A 15,668-nucleotide genomic window follows, 5' to 3' on the forward strand; every position below is an offset into this window, starting at 1 on the left:
TCTCTTCAGAGGGAGGTGAAGCCTTTCTTCTGGAGCTGGCACCAAGGTACACAGTAACTGGTCAGTTATCTCCTGCTGTTTGTGAGGTCTGGCTGTGTGCAAATTATCTGACACATTTCCCCAAATTGCGACAGTGGCTACAATTTAAAATGACTTCACTGTAAATCATTTAAAACAGTAATAATGGAAAGGAATTGGATTCAGGGAATTAGTTGATCCTATTGCGGCACGGTAGCACAGTGGTTAGCACTGCTGCTTCACAGCTCCAGGGACCTGAGTTCGATTCCCGGCTCGGGTCACTGTCTGTATGGAGTTTGCACATTCTCCTCGTGTCTGCGTGGGTTTCCTCCGGGTGCTCCGGTTTCCTCCCACAGTCCAAAGATGTGCGGGTTAGGTTGATTGGCCATGCTAAAAATTGCCCCTTAGTGTCCTGAGATGCATAGGTTAGAGGGGTTAGTGGGTAAAATATGTAGGGATATGGGGGTAGGGCCTGGGTGGGATTGTGGTCAGTGCAGACTCGATGGGCCGAATGGCCTCTTTCTGTACTGTAAGGTTTCTATGATTTCTATTGCGTGAAGCATCTTAAAACTCTCAGACAGTTGTTTGGAAGGGGACACCTCACTAATTTGTCACTTCCTTTATTCTTTCACGGGATGTGGGTGTTGCTGGAAAGAACAGGATGTGTTGCCCGTCTCTAATTAACATTAAACTGAGTTGTTAAGAGTTGAGCACATTACTGTGGGTCTGGAGTCACATGCAGACCAGACTGGCTAAGGATAGCAGTTTACCTCCCGAAAGGACATCCTTGAACCAGATGGGTTTTTACAACAATTGATGATAATTGTTGTAGTCACCATCACTGAGACTAGCTTTATATTCCAGATTTATTAATCAAATTTCAATTCTAATAGCTGCTGTGGTGAGATTTGATTTTTGATTTATCATTGTCGCATGTATAGTATACAATGGAAAGTATTATTTCTTGCGCGCTATGCAAAGCATACCGTTCATAGAGAAGGAAAGGAGAGGGTGCAGAATGTAGTACAGTCATAGCTAGGGTGTAGAGAAAGATCAACTTAATGCAAGGTAAGTCCATTCAAAAGTCTGATGGCAGCAGGGAAGAAGCTGTTCTTGAGTCGGTTGGTACGTGACCTCAGATTTTTGTATCTTTTTCCTGATGGAAGAAGGTGGAAGAGGGAATGTCCGGGATGCGTGGGGTCCTTGATTATGCTGCCTGCTTTGCCGAGGCAGCGGGAAGTGTAGACGGAGTCAATGGATGGGAGGCTGGTTTGCGTGATGGACTGGGCTTCGTTCATGACCCTTTGTAGTTTCTTGCAGTCTTGGGCAGAGCAGGAGCCAAACCAAGCTGTGATACAACCAGAATTTGAACTTGGGTCCCCAAAACATTAGCCTAGGCTACTGGATTACAAGCCCACATCAGCATTTCTTGCCCCCCTCCCCTCCCACCCCGTTCACTAGCTCAGGGATGCTGAGACCATACAAACATACAAATTAGAAACAGGAATAGGTCCCTTGAGCCCGCTCCACCATTCAATAAGATCGTGGCTGATCTGATGGTAACCTCCACCCCACATTCCTGCCTCCAATTACAGTGTTTTTGTTGTTGATCATGACTGATGATGGCCGACCCAGACTGGAGACCTTCTGATCTAGCTGTATGTTGTAGCCATTAGCATTGCGTTATGTAAACAACTTGTGGATCCTTTTTTCTGTGCCATGTAAGAATGGGATTACTCTGAACATAGAACATAGAACAGTACAGCACAGAACAGGCCCTTCGGCCCACGATGTTGTGCCGAGCTTTATCTGAAACCAAGATCAAGCTATCCCACTCCCTATCATCCTGGTGTGCTCCATGTGCCTATCCAATAACCGCTTAAATGTTCCTAAAGTGTTACTAAAAGTGGTAATATTGTCTGATTTCAGTTACTTGATGAGAACAACCAGTTAATTCAGTGTATTGTGGAGTATCAGAACAATGGAAAAGCTGCAGAGTGCACTCAGTAAGTCATTTATTTTCTGATTTAATAGTGAGGGAGGGAGAGGGAAGTGGGTTTGGACACTGGAGAGGTAAAACTGCCTTACTGATGTGGGCAGTGGGGTAAATTGGAATTTCCCAATTTAAATTGGGTATATTTATTGGCAATTAATATAAAGTATAAATAGAAATAGTAACGTTGAATGTTCAAATAATAAAATTCCAGTGGGTTGGAGATTTATTTGGATAGAATATTAAAGTTGCTGTGGATTCTCTGAATCACATCCTAGTCAATAACATGTTGCTCTGGCTCATTGAACAGCATTCCTTGTTCAGGGAGTGAAAAGGAGATTTTTGTTGTGACCTGTTTCATATTTTGGTATTTGCACGTTTAGGTTTCAGCTAAATTCTGTTGAGCTGCAGTTCTCCACACACACCTCCCACGAGTAGCAAAACAAGTGAACGTGTGCGAATCGATGCCTCCAGGTGCATTGTTTTATTTGCATCTGTGACCAATTCATGCAACAGAATGATTCATTAATGAACTGTGCAGTTAGTTCAGTCACAGAAACACAGACACTTAATCTTCTAGGAGTTTAGAAGTGGGGAGAGGGTCATTTGACTCATCATATCTGTGCTAGCTCTTTCAATCAGTCCAACTCCCAGCTCTTTCCCTCTCCTGCATGTTTTTCCTTGCAGAGTATTTACCCAATTCCCACCTGAAAGTTACCACTAAACCTGCTTCTGCTACCTTTTCAAGTATTGAATTCCACATAATAACTATTTGGTGTGTTTAAAAGAAATCTCCTCATTACTCCTGTCACTGGAAACAGTTTATCCTTATTTGCTCTATCATAATCCTTCATATTTTTGAACATCTCTATTAACTCTCCACTTAACCTTCTCTGCTCTAAGGAGAGTAAATCCGGCTATTCCGAGCTCTCCACATAACCCAAGTCCCTCATCCCTTCTACCAGTCGAGTAAATGTCCAAGGTCTTGTCATCCAAGGATATATCTTTTGATCAAAGAATAGAGTTTGACCTTTAAATGAGACAATTCAAGCCCAAATAATAGTTTATTTAAAAATCAGATAAATTTAGATAATTTACCAGTCTTTGTCACAGAACCACTATTTATTCAGCAAACACCAACAATCATAGTTCTTATGCCGCTTGGACCTAGAGTAAGGATGCTCTTTAAATCAAAGGGATTCATGTCTTCTTACTTAAGGATTGACATAAAATAGATGTAGCCTGACTGAACACAGCAGCAAGTCACCATCCTTCACTAAACTGGCAAACTGAGATGGTGGGTCTATTAGTGATAATGTTCCAAAATTGGGTGAGGGATTGTTACTGGGAATGTTCCCCCAGATCTCTCCTTTCCAGAACAGAAATACCTCGAACTGTAATTGACACTGTTTCTCCGTCCACACCTTCAGCACCAAGTGTGAATAGCACTGGCTGTGAGACTGCAAGAAATAAAGATTTACATTAAAAGCACCTCACACAACCTTAGGATGTTCCAAAGAGCTTTACAGCAATTGAAGTGTAGTTGTAATGTAGGAAATGCACAAACCCCCACAAACAGCAATAATAGAACCAGAGAAAAGCTACAGCTCAGAAGGAGGCCATTCAGCCTATCTTATCTATTCCAGCCCGAGGCCACCCAGATGCCCTTTCTAATCCCACCTTCGTGCACCCGGCCCACAGCCCTGCAGCTTACAGCACTTAAGGTGCAGGTCCAGGTACTTTTTAAGAGTTTAGGGTCTCTGCCTCCACCACCAACTCGAGCAGAGAATTCCAAACACCCGCCATCGTCTGCGTAAAAAAAAAATTCTTCTTCATGTTCCCTCTACATGTACTGCCACTTATCTCGAATCTATGTCCCCTGGTTCTAGAATTTTCACCAAGGGAAGCAATATTATCCTGTTCTGTATCTCTTCCCCTCATAATTCTGTACACCTCTATCAAGTCACCCCTCAGCCTTCATTATTCCAAGGAAAATAACCGCAACCTATCCAATCTCTCCTCACAGCTACTCTCTACTAGCCTTGGCAACATTCTTGTAAACCTCCTCTCCATTCTCTCCAGAGCAATTACATCCTTCCTGTAATGTGGTGACCAGAACTGCACACAATACTCCAGTTGTGGCCTCACCAGTGTTTTATATAATTCCAACATTTTATCCTTATTTTTATATTCTATACATAAGAACATAAGAACATAAGAAATAGGAGCAGGAGTAGGCCATCTAGCCCCTCGAGCCTGCCCCGCCATTCAATAAGATCATGGCTGATCTGAAGTGGATCAGTTCCACTGACCCGCCTGATCCCTATAACCCCTAATTCCCTTACCGATCAGGAATCCATCTATCCATGATTTAAACATATTCAACGAGGTAGCCTCCACCACTTCAGTGGGCAGAGAATTCCAGAGATTCACCACCCTCTGAGAGAAGAAGTTCCTCCTCAACTCTGTCCTAAATTGACCCCTCTTTATTTTGAGGCTGTGCCCTCTAGTTCTAGCTTCCTTTCTAAGTGGAAAGAATCTCTCCACCTCTACCCTATCCAGCCCCTTCATTATCTTATAGGTCTCTATAAGATCCCCCCTCAGCCTTCTAAATTCCAACGAGTACAAACCCAATCTGCTCAATCTCTCCTCATAATCAACACCCCTCATCTCTGGTATCAACCTGGTGAACCTTCTCTGCACTCCCTCCAAGGCCAATATATCCTTCCGCAAATGAGGGGACCAATACTGCACACAGTATTCCAGCTGCGGCCTCACCAATGCCTTGTACAGATGCAGCAAGACATCTCTGCTTTTATATTCTATCCCCCTTGCGATATAGGCCAACATCCCATTTGCCTTCTTGATCACCTCTGCCAATGAAGGACAGCATTCCAAATGTTTTTTTTATAACCTTGTCTACTTGAGCTGCTGCCTTTAGGGACCTGTGTACTTGTAGCCAAGATCTCTCACTTCATCTATCCTTCTTAGTATATTCCTGTTTGCTGTGTATTCCCTATAACTGTTTGTTCTCCATCACATTTCTCTATATTAAAATCCATCTGCCACTTACCGCCCACTCCACCAACCTATCGATACTGTTTTGGAGACTATAGCTATCCTCTACACTATCCACTGCTCGGCCAATCTTTGTGTCGTCTGCAAATTTCCTAATCGTGCTCCCCATGTTCACGTCCAGATCGTTAAGATATAAGACAAACAGCAAGGGTCCCAATACCGCGCCCCATGTAACACCAAATAATGACCAGATAATCTGTGTTGGTGATGTTGGTTGAGGTATAAATATCGGCTAGAAGGTAGAAGCTCCTAGATCTATTTGAATTAGTGTTCATGGAATCTTTTACATCCATTTGAGAGGGCACATGGGTCTCAGTTTAACATTGAGCCCAAAAGACAAAACTTCTAACAGTGCTGAACTCCCTCAGTGCTGTATGGGAATGTCAGCCTTGTCTGGATGCTCTAGTTTCTGCAGTGGGGTTTGAAACTACAACCTTCATACACAGGTGACAATACAACCCACTGAACCATTCTGACATGAATATCCTCTTTCACTTCCCCCGGACTATGAACCCCCATCACATTAAATGTTTCTCCTCCGTCATGTTCTGGTAGAGCACACCACTTCAGTGAGATATACTTCCTGCTTTGTTAATATTCCTCTCAGCCTCCCATCACTTTCCATTTGAAAATCCCTGGCAGCACCTCTGTGCCCCCTCCTGCAGGGTCCATTTGATCCGCTCAATGACAAACTCACTTATAACCTTCATCTGTTCTCTAATGTTCACTCAGGTTCCTGTTTCCCAATCATTACCCACCTGAGCCAGACATCCCTCTTTCAAACCCTCATTCTGCTGTGTTCATGGAGGTCAGCCTGGCCAGAGGCAGGAATAATATCCTCTGCCTATGTGAATCTGCTGTGTCAACCTTAGCCGCTCCTCTCTGCAGCAACTTTCACCGCTCTGGGAGAGCCAGTGTCACACAGACTGTATTAAGACAGTATGAATGGAACAGGGTTTCTCCAGCAATGGCTTCCCTCTCTTTCCCTCCATTATTGCTTCCAAAGATACTCAAATAATGTCATTTTGTGAACATATAAATGCTACTCTTTGCTAATGTCATTGGCAGTTCTGGCTGAATGAAAACATCGCTGCAACTGGAGATTTATTCTGTATCTAAGTGCAGTTCCTATCCTGGGAGTGTTTGATGGGGACAGTGTAGAGGGAGCTTTACTCTGTATCTAACCCCGTGCTGTACCTGTCCTGGGAGTGTTTGATGGGGGACAGTGTAGAGGGAGCTTTATTCTGTATCTAACCCCGTGCTGTACCTGTCCTGGGAGTGTTTGATGGGGACAGTGTAGAGGGAGCTTTACTCTGTATCTAACCCCATGCTGTACCTGTCCTGGGAGTGTTTGATGGGGGACAGTGCAGAGGGAGCTTTACACTGTATCTAACCCCGTGCTGTACCTGTCCTGGGAGTGTTTGATGGGGACAGTGTAGAGGGAGCTTTACTCTATATCTAACCCCGTGCTATACCTGTCCTGGGAGTATTTGATGGGCATGATGTGGAGATGCCGGTGTTGGACTGAGGTAAACACAGTAAGAGTTTTAACAACACCAGGTTAAAGTCCAACAGGTTTATTTGGTAGCAAATGCCATTAGCTTTCGGAGCGCTGCTCCTTCGTCAGATGGAGTGGATATCTGCTCTCAAACAGGGCATACAGAGACACAAAATCAAGTTACAGAATACTGATTAGAATGCAAATCTCTACAGCCAACCAGGTCTTAAAGATAAAGTGTTTGATGGGGACAGTGTAGAGGGAGCTTTACTTTGTAACTAACCTGCCGCATCCAGGCAAAATTTAACAGTGGATGCATTTTGAGATTAAGTGACTGTGGGAAGTGACGAATGTAGGAATTTGAACAGTGTTCCCGAGTAAGTCTGATGTCTCAATCTGTCTCACGCTGACAGTAAGATCTTTGTTCTGGACGTGTCTGGACTCAACTGTAACATGATGCCAGAACGCGAGTGGTGTCATTGTTTGTGTTTGATGTTGCACAGTGAGTTTCGCTCCTCATTCTAGTCTGGCAGGTTTATTCAATAAATTTCCCTACAATAACCTTCTTGTTGAGCCCTGTAGTCTCCTGTTTCCTTCCTGTGCCTTGGTGGTGAATGTCACCGAGTGCGACTAACCTGTATGGGTTGTGGGGGTGGGCAAAGTGAGTGCATCATATTCACTTTTTGGCCTATCTCATTGTCCCCAGATGTTTATGGACTGGTTCCTGTTTCCTTGTCTCATGTTCCAGTGACTGCTGTTTGCAGATTCACGCTCTAATCCCAGCCCAAAAACACAAGAATGCCATTCTCCAACCTGTGTCTCAACAAGCAGAATGTGGCCTAAATCGACTGTCTGACTGAGAACATGACACTGCTCAACAACAACTTGCATTTATATAGCACTTTTAACATGGTAAAAATCCCAAGGAGCATTATCAAATTGAATTTTACACTGAGCCACCTTCAGGCAAATTGGTTAAATGGGAGCTTTCAAAGAACATCCTACAGAAAGAGAGAGAGAGGCAGACGGGTTTCTGAAAAGAGTTACAGACCTGAAGACGTGGCCTCCAATGGTGGAGTGATTAGAATCGGGGTTGCACAGTATACCGGAATTGGAGGAGCACAGAGACCTGGGAGGATTGTAGGGCTGGAGAAAACAAAGTTATAGCAGAATTCCCATGTTCAACTCCAAATAATGTTGAGTGAGCTGGTCTCAGTTAGTGCTCCAGGGTTTGGACAGGCTGTTGGTTCTGACCAATCAGCAACTACCGGTGGGGGTGCCAGCTCTGATTGGATGTATTCTTTGAGGTTTCATCACATGGTTGATTGCTGAGCAGAGCAGCGTGAAGTGATCATTTGGAATAGAGAACAATAACACCATAAGACATAAGAGCAGAATTAGGCCACTCGACCCATCGAGTCTGCTCCGCCATTCAATCATGGCTGATATTTTTCTCATCCCCATTCTCCTGCCTTTTCCCCATAACCCCATGTCCCCTTATTAATCAAGAACCTATCTATTTCTGTCTTAAAGACACTCAATGATCTGGCCTCCACAGCCTTCTGCGGCAAAGAGTGCCACAGATTCGCCACTCTCTGGCTGAAGAAATTCCTCCTCATCTCTGTTTTAAAGGATAGTCCCTTTAGCCTGAGGTTGTGCCCTCTGGTTCTAGTTTTTCCTACTAGTGGAAACATCCTCTCCACATCCACTCTATCCAGGCCTTGCAGTATCCTATAAGTTTCAATAAAATCCCCCCTCATCCGTCTAAACTCCCAACGAGTACAGACCCAGAGTCCTCAACCGTTCCTCATACAACAAGCTGTTCATTCCAGGAATCATTCTTGTGAACCTTGAATCTTGTGACAATACAAAATAAAGGGTACAATTCTAAAGTAGGTACATTTTTAAAAATTCATCTTGCAGGATGTGGGCATCACTGGCTAGACCAGCATTTATTACCCATCCCTAGTTGTCCTTCAGAAGGTGCTGGTGAGCTGCCTTCTTAGAACATAGAACATTACAGCGCAGTACAGGCCCTTCAGCCCTCGATGTTGCGCCGACCAGTGAAACCAATCTAAAGCCCATCTAACCTACACTATTCCAATATCATCCATATGTTTATCCAATGACCATTTAAATGCCCTTAATGTTGGCGAGTCCACTACTGCTGCAGGCAGGGCATTCCACGCCCTTACTACTCTCTGAGTGAAGAACCTACCTCTGACATCTGTCCTATATCTATCACCCCTCAATTTAAAGCTATGTCCCCTCGTGCTAGCTATCACCATCCGAGGAAAAAGGCTCTCACTATCCACCCTATCTAATCCTCTGATCATCTTGTATGCCTCTATTAAGTCACCTCTTAACCTTCTTCTCTCTAATGAAAACAACCTCAAGTCCCTCAGCCTTTCCTCATATGACCTTCCCACCATACCAGGCAACATCCTGGTAAATCTCCTCTGCACCCTTTCTAATGCTTCCACATCCTTCCTATAATGCGGCGATCAGAACTGTACGCAATACTCCAAGTGCAGCTGCACCAGAGTTTTGTACAGCTGCAACATGACCTCCTGGCTCCGAAACTCAATCCCTCTACCAATAAAAGCTAACACTCCGTACGCCTTCTTAACCAGCCTATCAACCTGGGTGCCAACTTTTAGGGATCTATGCACATGGACACCGAGATCTCTCTGCTCATCCACACTACCAAGTATCTTACCATTAGCCCAGTACTCTGTAATCCTGTTACTCCTTCCAAAGTGAATCACCTCACACTTTTCCACATTAAACTCCATTTGCCACCTCTCTGCCCAGCTCTGCAGCTTATCTATGTCCCTCTGTAACCTGCAACAGCCTTCCGCACTGTCCACAACTCCACCGACTTTAGTGTCATCCGCAAATTTACTAACCCATCCTTCTACGCCCTCATCCAGGTCATTTATAAAAATGACAAACAGATAAAAATGACAAACAGATAAAAATTGAACCCCTGCAGTCCCTGTAGTGTAGGTATACCCACAGTGCTGTTAGGGAGATAATTCCAGGAATTTGACCCAGCAACAATGAAGGAACGGAGATATATTTCCAAGTCAGGATGGTGAGTGACTTGGAGGGTGTTATGTATCGTGAAACAATGCATCGCTGTGATTAATCACATGATGTGCTGTGACATCACCCGAGGCAATCACAGGTTTTTTTATCTCTCCTCCATGTTGGACTACAGTGAGGCAACACTTTGTAAATAAAGCTGCATTGGTTTGTTGAAGTAACCCACAGTGTGGCACCTCAGAAACCCTTCCTCCTTGTTGTCAAACCAATCAGAAACAATTACACGTACACAACAAAGGGGAACCTCCAAGTGGTGGTGTTCCCAAGCAACTGCTGCCCTTGTCCTCCTGGATGGTAGTGGTTGTGGGTTTGGAAGGTGCTGCCTAAGGAATCTTGGCGAGTTCTTGTAGATGGGACACATTGCTGCCACTGTTCGTCAGTGGTGGAGGGAGTGACTGTTTGAGGAAGGGGTAGCAATTAAGTAGTCTGCTTTGTCCTGAATGGGGTCAAGCTTCTTGAGTGTTGTTGGAAAAAACAAAATAAATAAAAATGCATTAACTTAGAATAAAACAAATACATCCCAAGCTAAAATCATTCATAAGCCTGCATGCTCAGCATGTGAGCTGCCTTATGCAGACAAATTGGCACCATGTAAAACAGAGCTGCATTTTAAACATACCCCTTACAAGAAACATAAAAAATATATTTCTTAAAGACATAGTATCATTCCAACACAATCTGAGAATATGGGGCTGATCATTTTGGACTGAGATAAGGAGAAATTACTTCAATCAAAGGGTTGTGAACCTTTGGAATTCTCTACCCCAGGCGAGCCTCCTCCACAGCTGTGTGGTTCACTCCTGCTCCAATTGCTTGTGTTTAATCTGCTTGGTGTCTCACCTTCCGATGACCAATTGGAAAGTGAACACACTGGCACTGTAATGAATAATCTTTACTGTTAGTTAAATTCCCCCACCTCCAATCTCTTCATTAAAAATAAAAAATGCGCAAACAGGGTTCACAATGTTTTTAACGTCCTGATGATTTATCGCCTGGGATTTTACTCTCAGCCGTGCCGCAGGAAATTAATCATGAATTCCTAGAGGGTTGGCAGCCTCTAACCATGCTGGTATGTGAGGACAGATTGGAAATAGCCCAGGAGTAATGCCACCACCCCCCCCGCGCCCCCGCGCCCCCATTCCTGCTCAGTAGCCTGTCAAAGGCACATGTAAGAAACAGACTCGCTTGGAACTCTCCTCCAGAACGAATTGGTGTCTTAAAGAGAGAAAGTGGTGGATGAGAAATCAATAATCTTTTCTCATTATCATTCAGATATCAGCAGATCTTGCACAGAAACCTCATCTACCTGGCTACGATAGCAGACTCCAGCCAGAATGTGCCCAGTGCCCAACCTGTGGTAAGTGGCAGTGAATAGCTCAGTAATTGAGGGAATTGAACCGTATACTCCATGCCTGGGAAATGGGTGTCGGAATCCCTGCTCAGGTGTGAATGTTAGCCCACATAAACAGGCCAGCATGTTATCCTATGTGCTACCTGGCCAGGACTGTGTGTTATTCCGTGTGCTACTTGGCTAGGCCTGCGTGTTATTCCATGTGCTTCCTGGCTAGGCCTGTATGTTATCAAGTGCACCTTGGCCATGTGCACTCTTTGTCCCATTCCTGTGGGTAAATTCTGTATAAAAACTTCTCAATTCTAAATGGTAATCAAGCTAAACTGGAGAATATTTACCCATCCTCAGATCTTCACTATTCAGCCTTGGCGTGTTGCACTTGCAAGCAACATTGGGTAACCCATTCCCACGCATCTCAACCTCAGTCAGCTGGGGATTAGAGAGTGTGGTAGAGTCCAGGATGGGTTAAAGTGTACATGGGCTATGAAATAGATTAAATAGGTGGGCAGGGTACAGGTAAGTTGGGGAAGGAGGATAATGGGTGGGTAGAATCCATGATAGGGTTGGGTAATCCAGGGACTCTGGGTGAAACCGTCTTTCTGGATTGAATATAGAATGTTTTCCTCCTCCTTCACTTTCTGGAATCCGATCAGGAGTGTGTCTCGACTTGTTGTTGTTTGATTTACAGAGTGCATGTTCGGAATGTGCAGCAATTTGGTTATGCCTGATTTCCATGCCTTGTTTAAGCTTGAAGGTGTAAAACTGAGTTGTGCTGAGAATAGTTGTGTGTTCAACCTGACTCAGAAGCACTGGCAATGAGTGTGAGGCAGCTTGTGTGCTGTTCGGGGTGGGATACAGGGTGGAGGGAGGGAGGTTTGGCAACGCGTCAGCACTGCTAGTATCAAAAAGATTACGTTGGGAGCGGAATTATAGAACTTCTGTCCGTGTTCCCCCCTTTGAAAGAGCTTTTTGACTAGTCCCACTCCTCTCCTGTTATTCCCCCATGTCCCTGAACAATTTTTCTTTTCAAGTATTTATCTGGTTTTCTTTTGAAAGATTGACTCTGCTTCCACCGCCATTTTGAGCAGCATGTTCCAGATCAGAACTCACTACAGGAAGTAAATTCTCCTCCTGGTCCTTCTGCCAATTATCGGCCGCAGATCCATCAGAAAAGGACTTATTTAATGTTCTGGGTGGGAGCATTCACCCCACAAAACTTCCATCTGTATCTCCCTTTCCAGAGACGAGTGTATTTCTCTCTCTCTCTCCGACATTCACATTCTTTGTGAGTATTGATGAGGATGATGTGGAGTTATACAGTTGTCTGTTGGGGTTTTCCCAGCCGCTGCTGTTTAGGCCCCAGTCACACGCTATATCACAGAGACATCAGTGGAGATTTAGCCATCTAGCAGCAGACATTTACTGGCAATTCCCCCCCCACCCCCCGATTGTTACTGAGTGGATGGAGCTTTGTTACTTTTGAATAGTTGTTTTATTATTAATGCAGTTTTTAAAACCCCATTAAGCTGGGTCTAAAGAGTCTCCACAACTTCCAGTGCCTGATCCTTCTCTGCTGGTGAGTTTTTACGTCAGCTTGTATTTGCTGACTGCACGATAGCCTCGGTGTGGGCCAGATTCAGTTGTCACAATGGTAAATGGGTCAAATGGCTTCCCGCCCCTACATTTAATTCTAGGAATCAAGTGCCCACCATCACAGAAACAGTCTGCCTCCAAAACCCCTGCCTGACTCCCTCTGAGAACTAATCACTGCCCTTGAAGGTTTGAGGGAAGTGGAGATGGGGCCAAGATGAAATCAGCCACGATCATATTAAACGGCAGAGAGGGGCTAAGTTGTCGACTCGTGCTCCTAGTTCACCATTCCTATGAATCACTACCCTGACTGTTTTTTTTAATAAGCTATTTTCTCTCTCTCAGACACTCAGTCAGCCGATGGCAATGGAGCCTGTGGGCAGAGCTGTAGACTCTATGGGGAGTGGAACCCCTCCCCCTGGATCAGGGAATGCTCATCAGATGGCAGGTAAGTGGCAAATGGGTCCAGTCCCCGCTAGAACTGTTGGATTTAAATTTGAATGCAGTGCATTTAGGTAATAAATTTGAGTTGGGAACTGTGGGGTAGTGGGATGAAGAATCCTGTACTGCATTATATTTGTAATCGCAGTTTTTGTGTTATTCTGAGGGGGTGGATATCACTGGCAAGATTGGCATTTATTGCACTTCTCCTAGTTGCTCTGTTTGATAGAAACAGACTGGAGTCACGTATAGGCCGGACTGGATAAGCTCAGCAGCTTTCCTTCCCTAATTGGTTGCTGCATTTCCTACGTGGCAAGAGTGATTACATTTCAGAAGAATTTCATTGGCTGCAAAGCACTTGAGGATGAGCTGAGTTTGTGAAAGGTGCTATACAAATGCAAGTCTGTCAAATGTACATTAGTGAAACAGTTGGGATTTTTGTGGGAATCCAGCAGCTGCGTGGTCACTTCCAAGATTCCCATCAGATTCTCAAATTGTTGGAATTTAAATTTGTAATCTCTGGATTACGAATCGAGGAACAGAATCACACTTGAGCAATAGACCGAGCTGTCTGTGGCAGTGTGAGTGGACAGGCTGCCTTCTTTCCTTGTGGTTTGTTCTAAAACTTTTCCTTTCTGGTTAAACCCCTCCTCCCCAGGTTAGTATCGTTCCAGGGTTTTGATGGGGGGTTCAGGTAACTCTCTTCATCACCCCATCCCTGGTGTGGCTTTATATAGACGGGCGATTTTAATCTGGATCCTTAGTTTGTTGTGTTTGAGAGATGTGGGTTCAGGAGGTGCTTGATGAAATCGCCATTCCCAGAGGGACCAGTCATTGCTACATGATGGGAAAAACATGATTGTTTGTCTTTTAGAAACTTCTCTTTCTGCCCTACAGCAGGTGTTGGAGCAGCATTTCCCCAGGGGCAGCCTCACTGCCAATCGGTTACACCAAACCCCTCCATGGGCCTACCTGTCAGTAGTCATGGCAACGTCGGAAATTTCAATCAAGCCCAGGAGCAGATGGGAGTGAGTCTGGGGCAGCCCCTAGGGACCCACTTGCAGCCTGTCACCCAGCAGAACCCAGGTACAGTATAGATGGAGTACAAGACCACAGGTAAAATAACCTGCCTGTCAGAGCAAGAGACAACTTACTCAATGCTCCCTGACACCCTGGCCAACACTGTCAATGTTCTCTCTCTCTCCTGTTCCACACCATCTGATCTCCCTGTCACATCTGTTACAGTTTTATCAGAGCTGCAATTTTTATATAATATTCATTCTCAGGCTGTGGATGTCACTGGCGAATCTGACGTTTACTGTCCATTTCTCAGTTGCACTCGAGGAGATGGTGATGCAATTGATTATCTCAGTTGACCACTTCAGGGGAGCAGTTAAGACATAGTGTAGGACTGGAGTGATCTATCGGCCCAGACTGGGTAAGGATGGCAAAGTTTCTTCATTAAAGGACACCAGTGAACCAGTTGGGTTTTTCTGACAACCTGACAGTTTCCTGGTCACTTCAACCCAGTAAGAAGTCTAACAACACCAGGTTAAAGTCCAGACTTCTTAGTTAGACTTAGATCAAGTGTTGGACTTCTAACTGTGTTCACCCCAGTCCAACGCCGGCATCTCCACATCATGACTTCTACCCAGACCAGATTTTTATTTTCAGATTTTAAAAAAAGCCTGTGTTTAAATTTTCAGACTACGTTGGTAGGTTTGAACTCTCGTTCTATAGAAATGCTTGATAATACTTGTTTGTTTGCTCTTGTAGTGAGAGTGCTTGGACCGCGAGTTTCTTTTTGACCAGGCTAGGGGTGGTTTGACTCCATTGACTGACCTTTGTCCATATTCCTTGATGCTATTATCCAACGTAAATCTTTCTCTGTCTGAGCGCTCCAATGAACCCCCAGTATCCCCGTCCTTTTCAGGGAGAGAGTTTCAGATTTTGCGGTAAAGGCGCTCCTGATTTCACTGCTGGACAGACTGGCTTTAATTTGAAGATCCACCCCATAGTTCCGGATTTGACCACCAGAGGAAATAGTTTTCTTCCATCTACCCGATCTATTCCTGTTAACATCTTAAACACCTCAAATATATGACCCTTTAATCTTCTAAATCGAAATAAAATGAGCCCTATTTTCTAACCTTCAGTATTTTGGTGAATCTACACTACACACCCCTCCAAGGTTAATACCTCCTCACTGAAGTGAGGTGCCCAAAACTGACCCAGGTTCCTCCAGATGGACTCCTGCCTCTGTGCAACTGAGCTGTGGAGATGCCGGTGTTGGACTGGGGTGAACACAGTAAGAGTTTTAACAACACCAGGTTAAAGTCCAACAGGTTTATTTGGTAGCAAATACCATTAGCTTTCGGAGCGCTGCTCCTTTGTCAGATGGAGTTGAAATCTGCTCTCAAACAGGGCACAGAGACACAAAATCAAGTTACAAAATCTGTGCAACTGAGCAGCACTTTCTCTGTCTTTCAGCATCTTTGGCGTACAGTCAGGAGGTTCCTATAGCCCGGGGATTGTACCTCATTGAGAGTCCACACCCTCAGGAAAACACGGTGTGGAATCGCGTTTTTAAA

The 15,668-nt window shown here is 44.6% G+C and overlaps 1 protein-coding gene across 4 annotated transcripts in view; it reads left to right on the forward strand.

Moving 5' to 3' along the window:
* ss18l2 (ss18, like 2) overlaps positions 1–15,668 on the forward strand; it is a 33,073-nt gene that overhangs the window by 2,298 nt on the left and 15,107 nt on the right. For 2 of the 4 annotated variants that reach the window (XM_078210533.1, XM_078210531.1), the window contains exons 2-5: positions 1,948–2,024; positions 10,968–11,052; positions 12,982–13,084; positions 13,975–14,163. In XM_078210533.1, the coding sequence (XP_078066659.1) occupies positions 1,948–2,024; positions 10,968–11,052; positions 12,982–13,084; positions 13,975–14,163 (454 nt within the window). The remainder of the gene's footprint in view (positions 1–1,947; positions 2,025–10,967; positions 11,053–12,981; positions 13,085–13,974; positions 14,164–15,668) is intronic. The other 2 variants (XM_078210532.1, XM_078210534.1) reach the window with 1 other exon arrangement.

This window comes from Mustelus asterias, chromosome 4 (assembly GCF_964213995.1).
Source record: "Mustelus asterias chromosome 4, sMusAst1.hap1.1, whole genome shotgun sequence".
Classification (NCBI taxonomy): domain Eukaryota; kingdom Metazoa; phylum Chordata; class Chondrichthyes; order Carcharhiniformes; family Triakidae; genus Mustelus; species Mustelus asterias.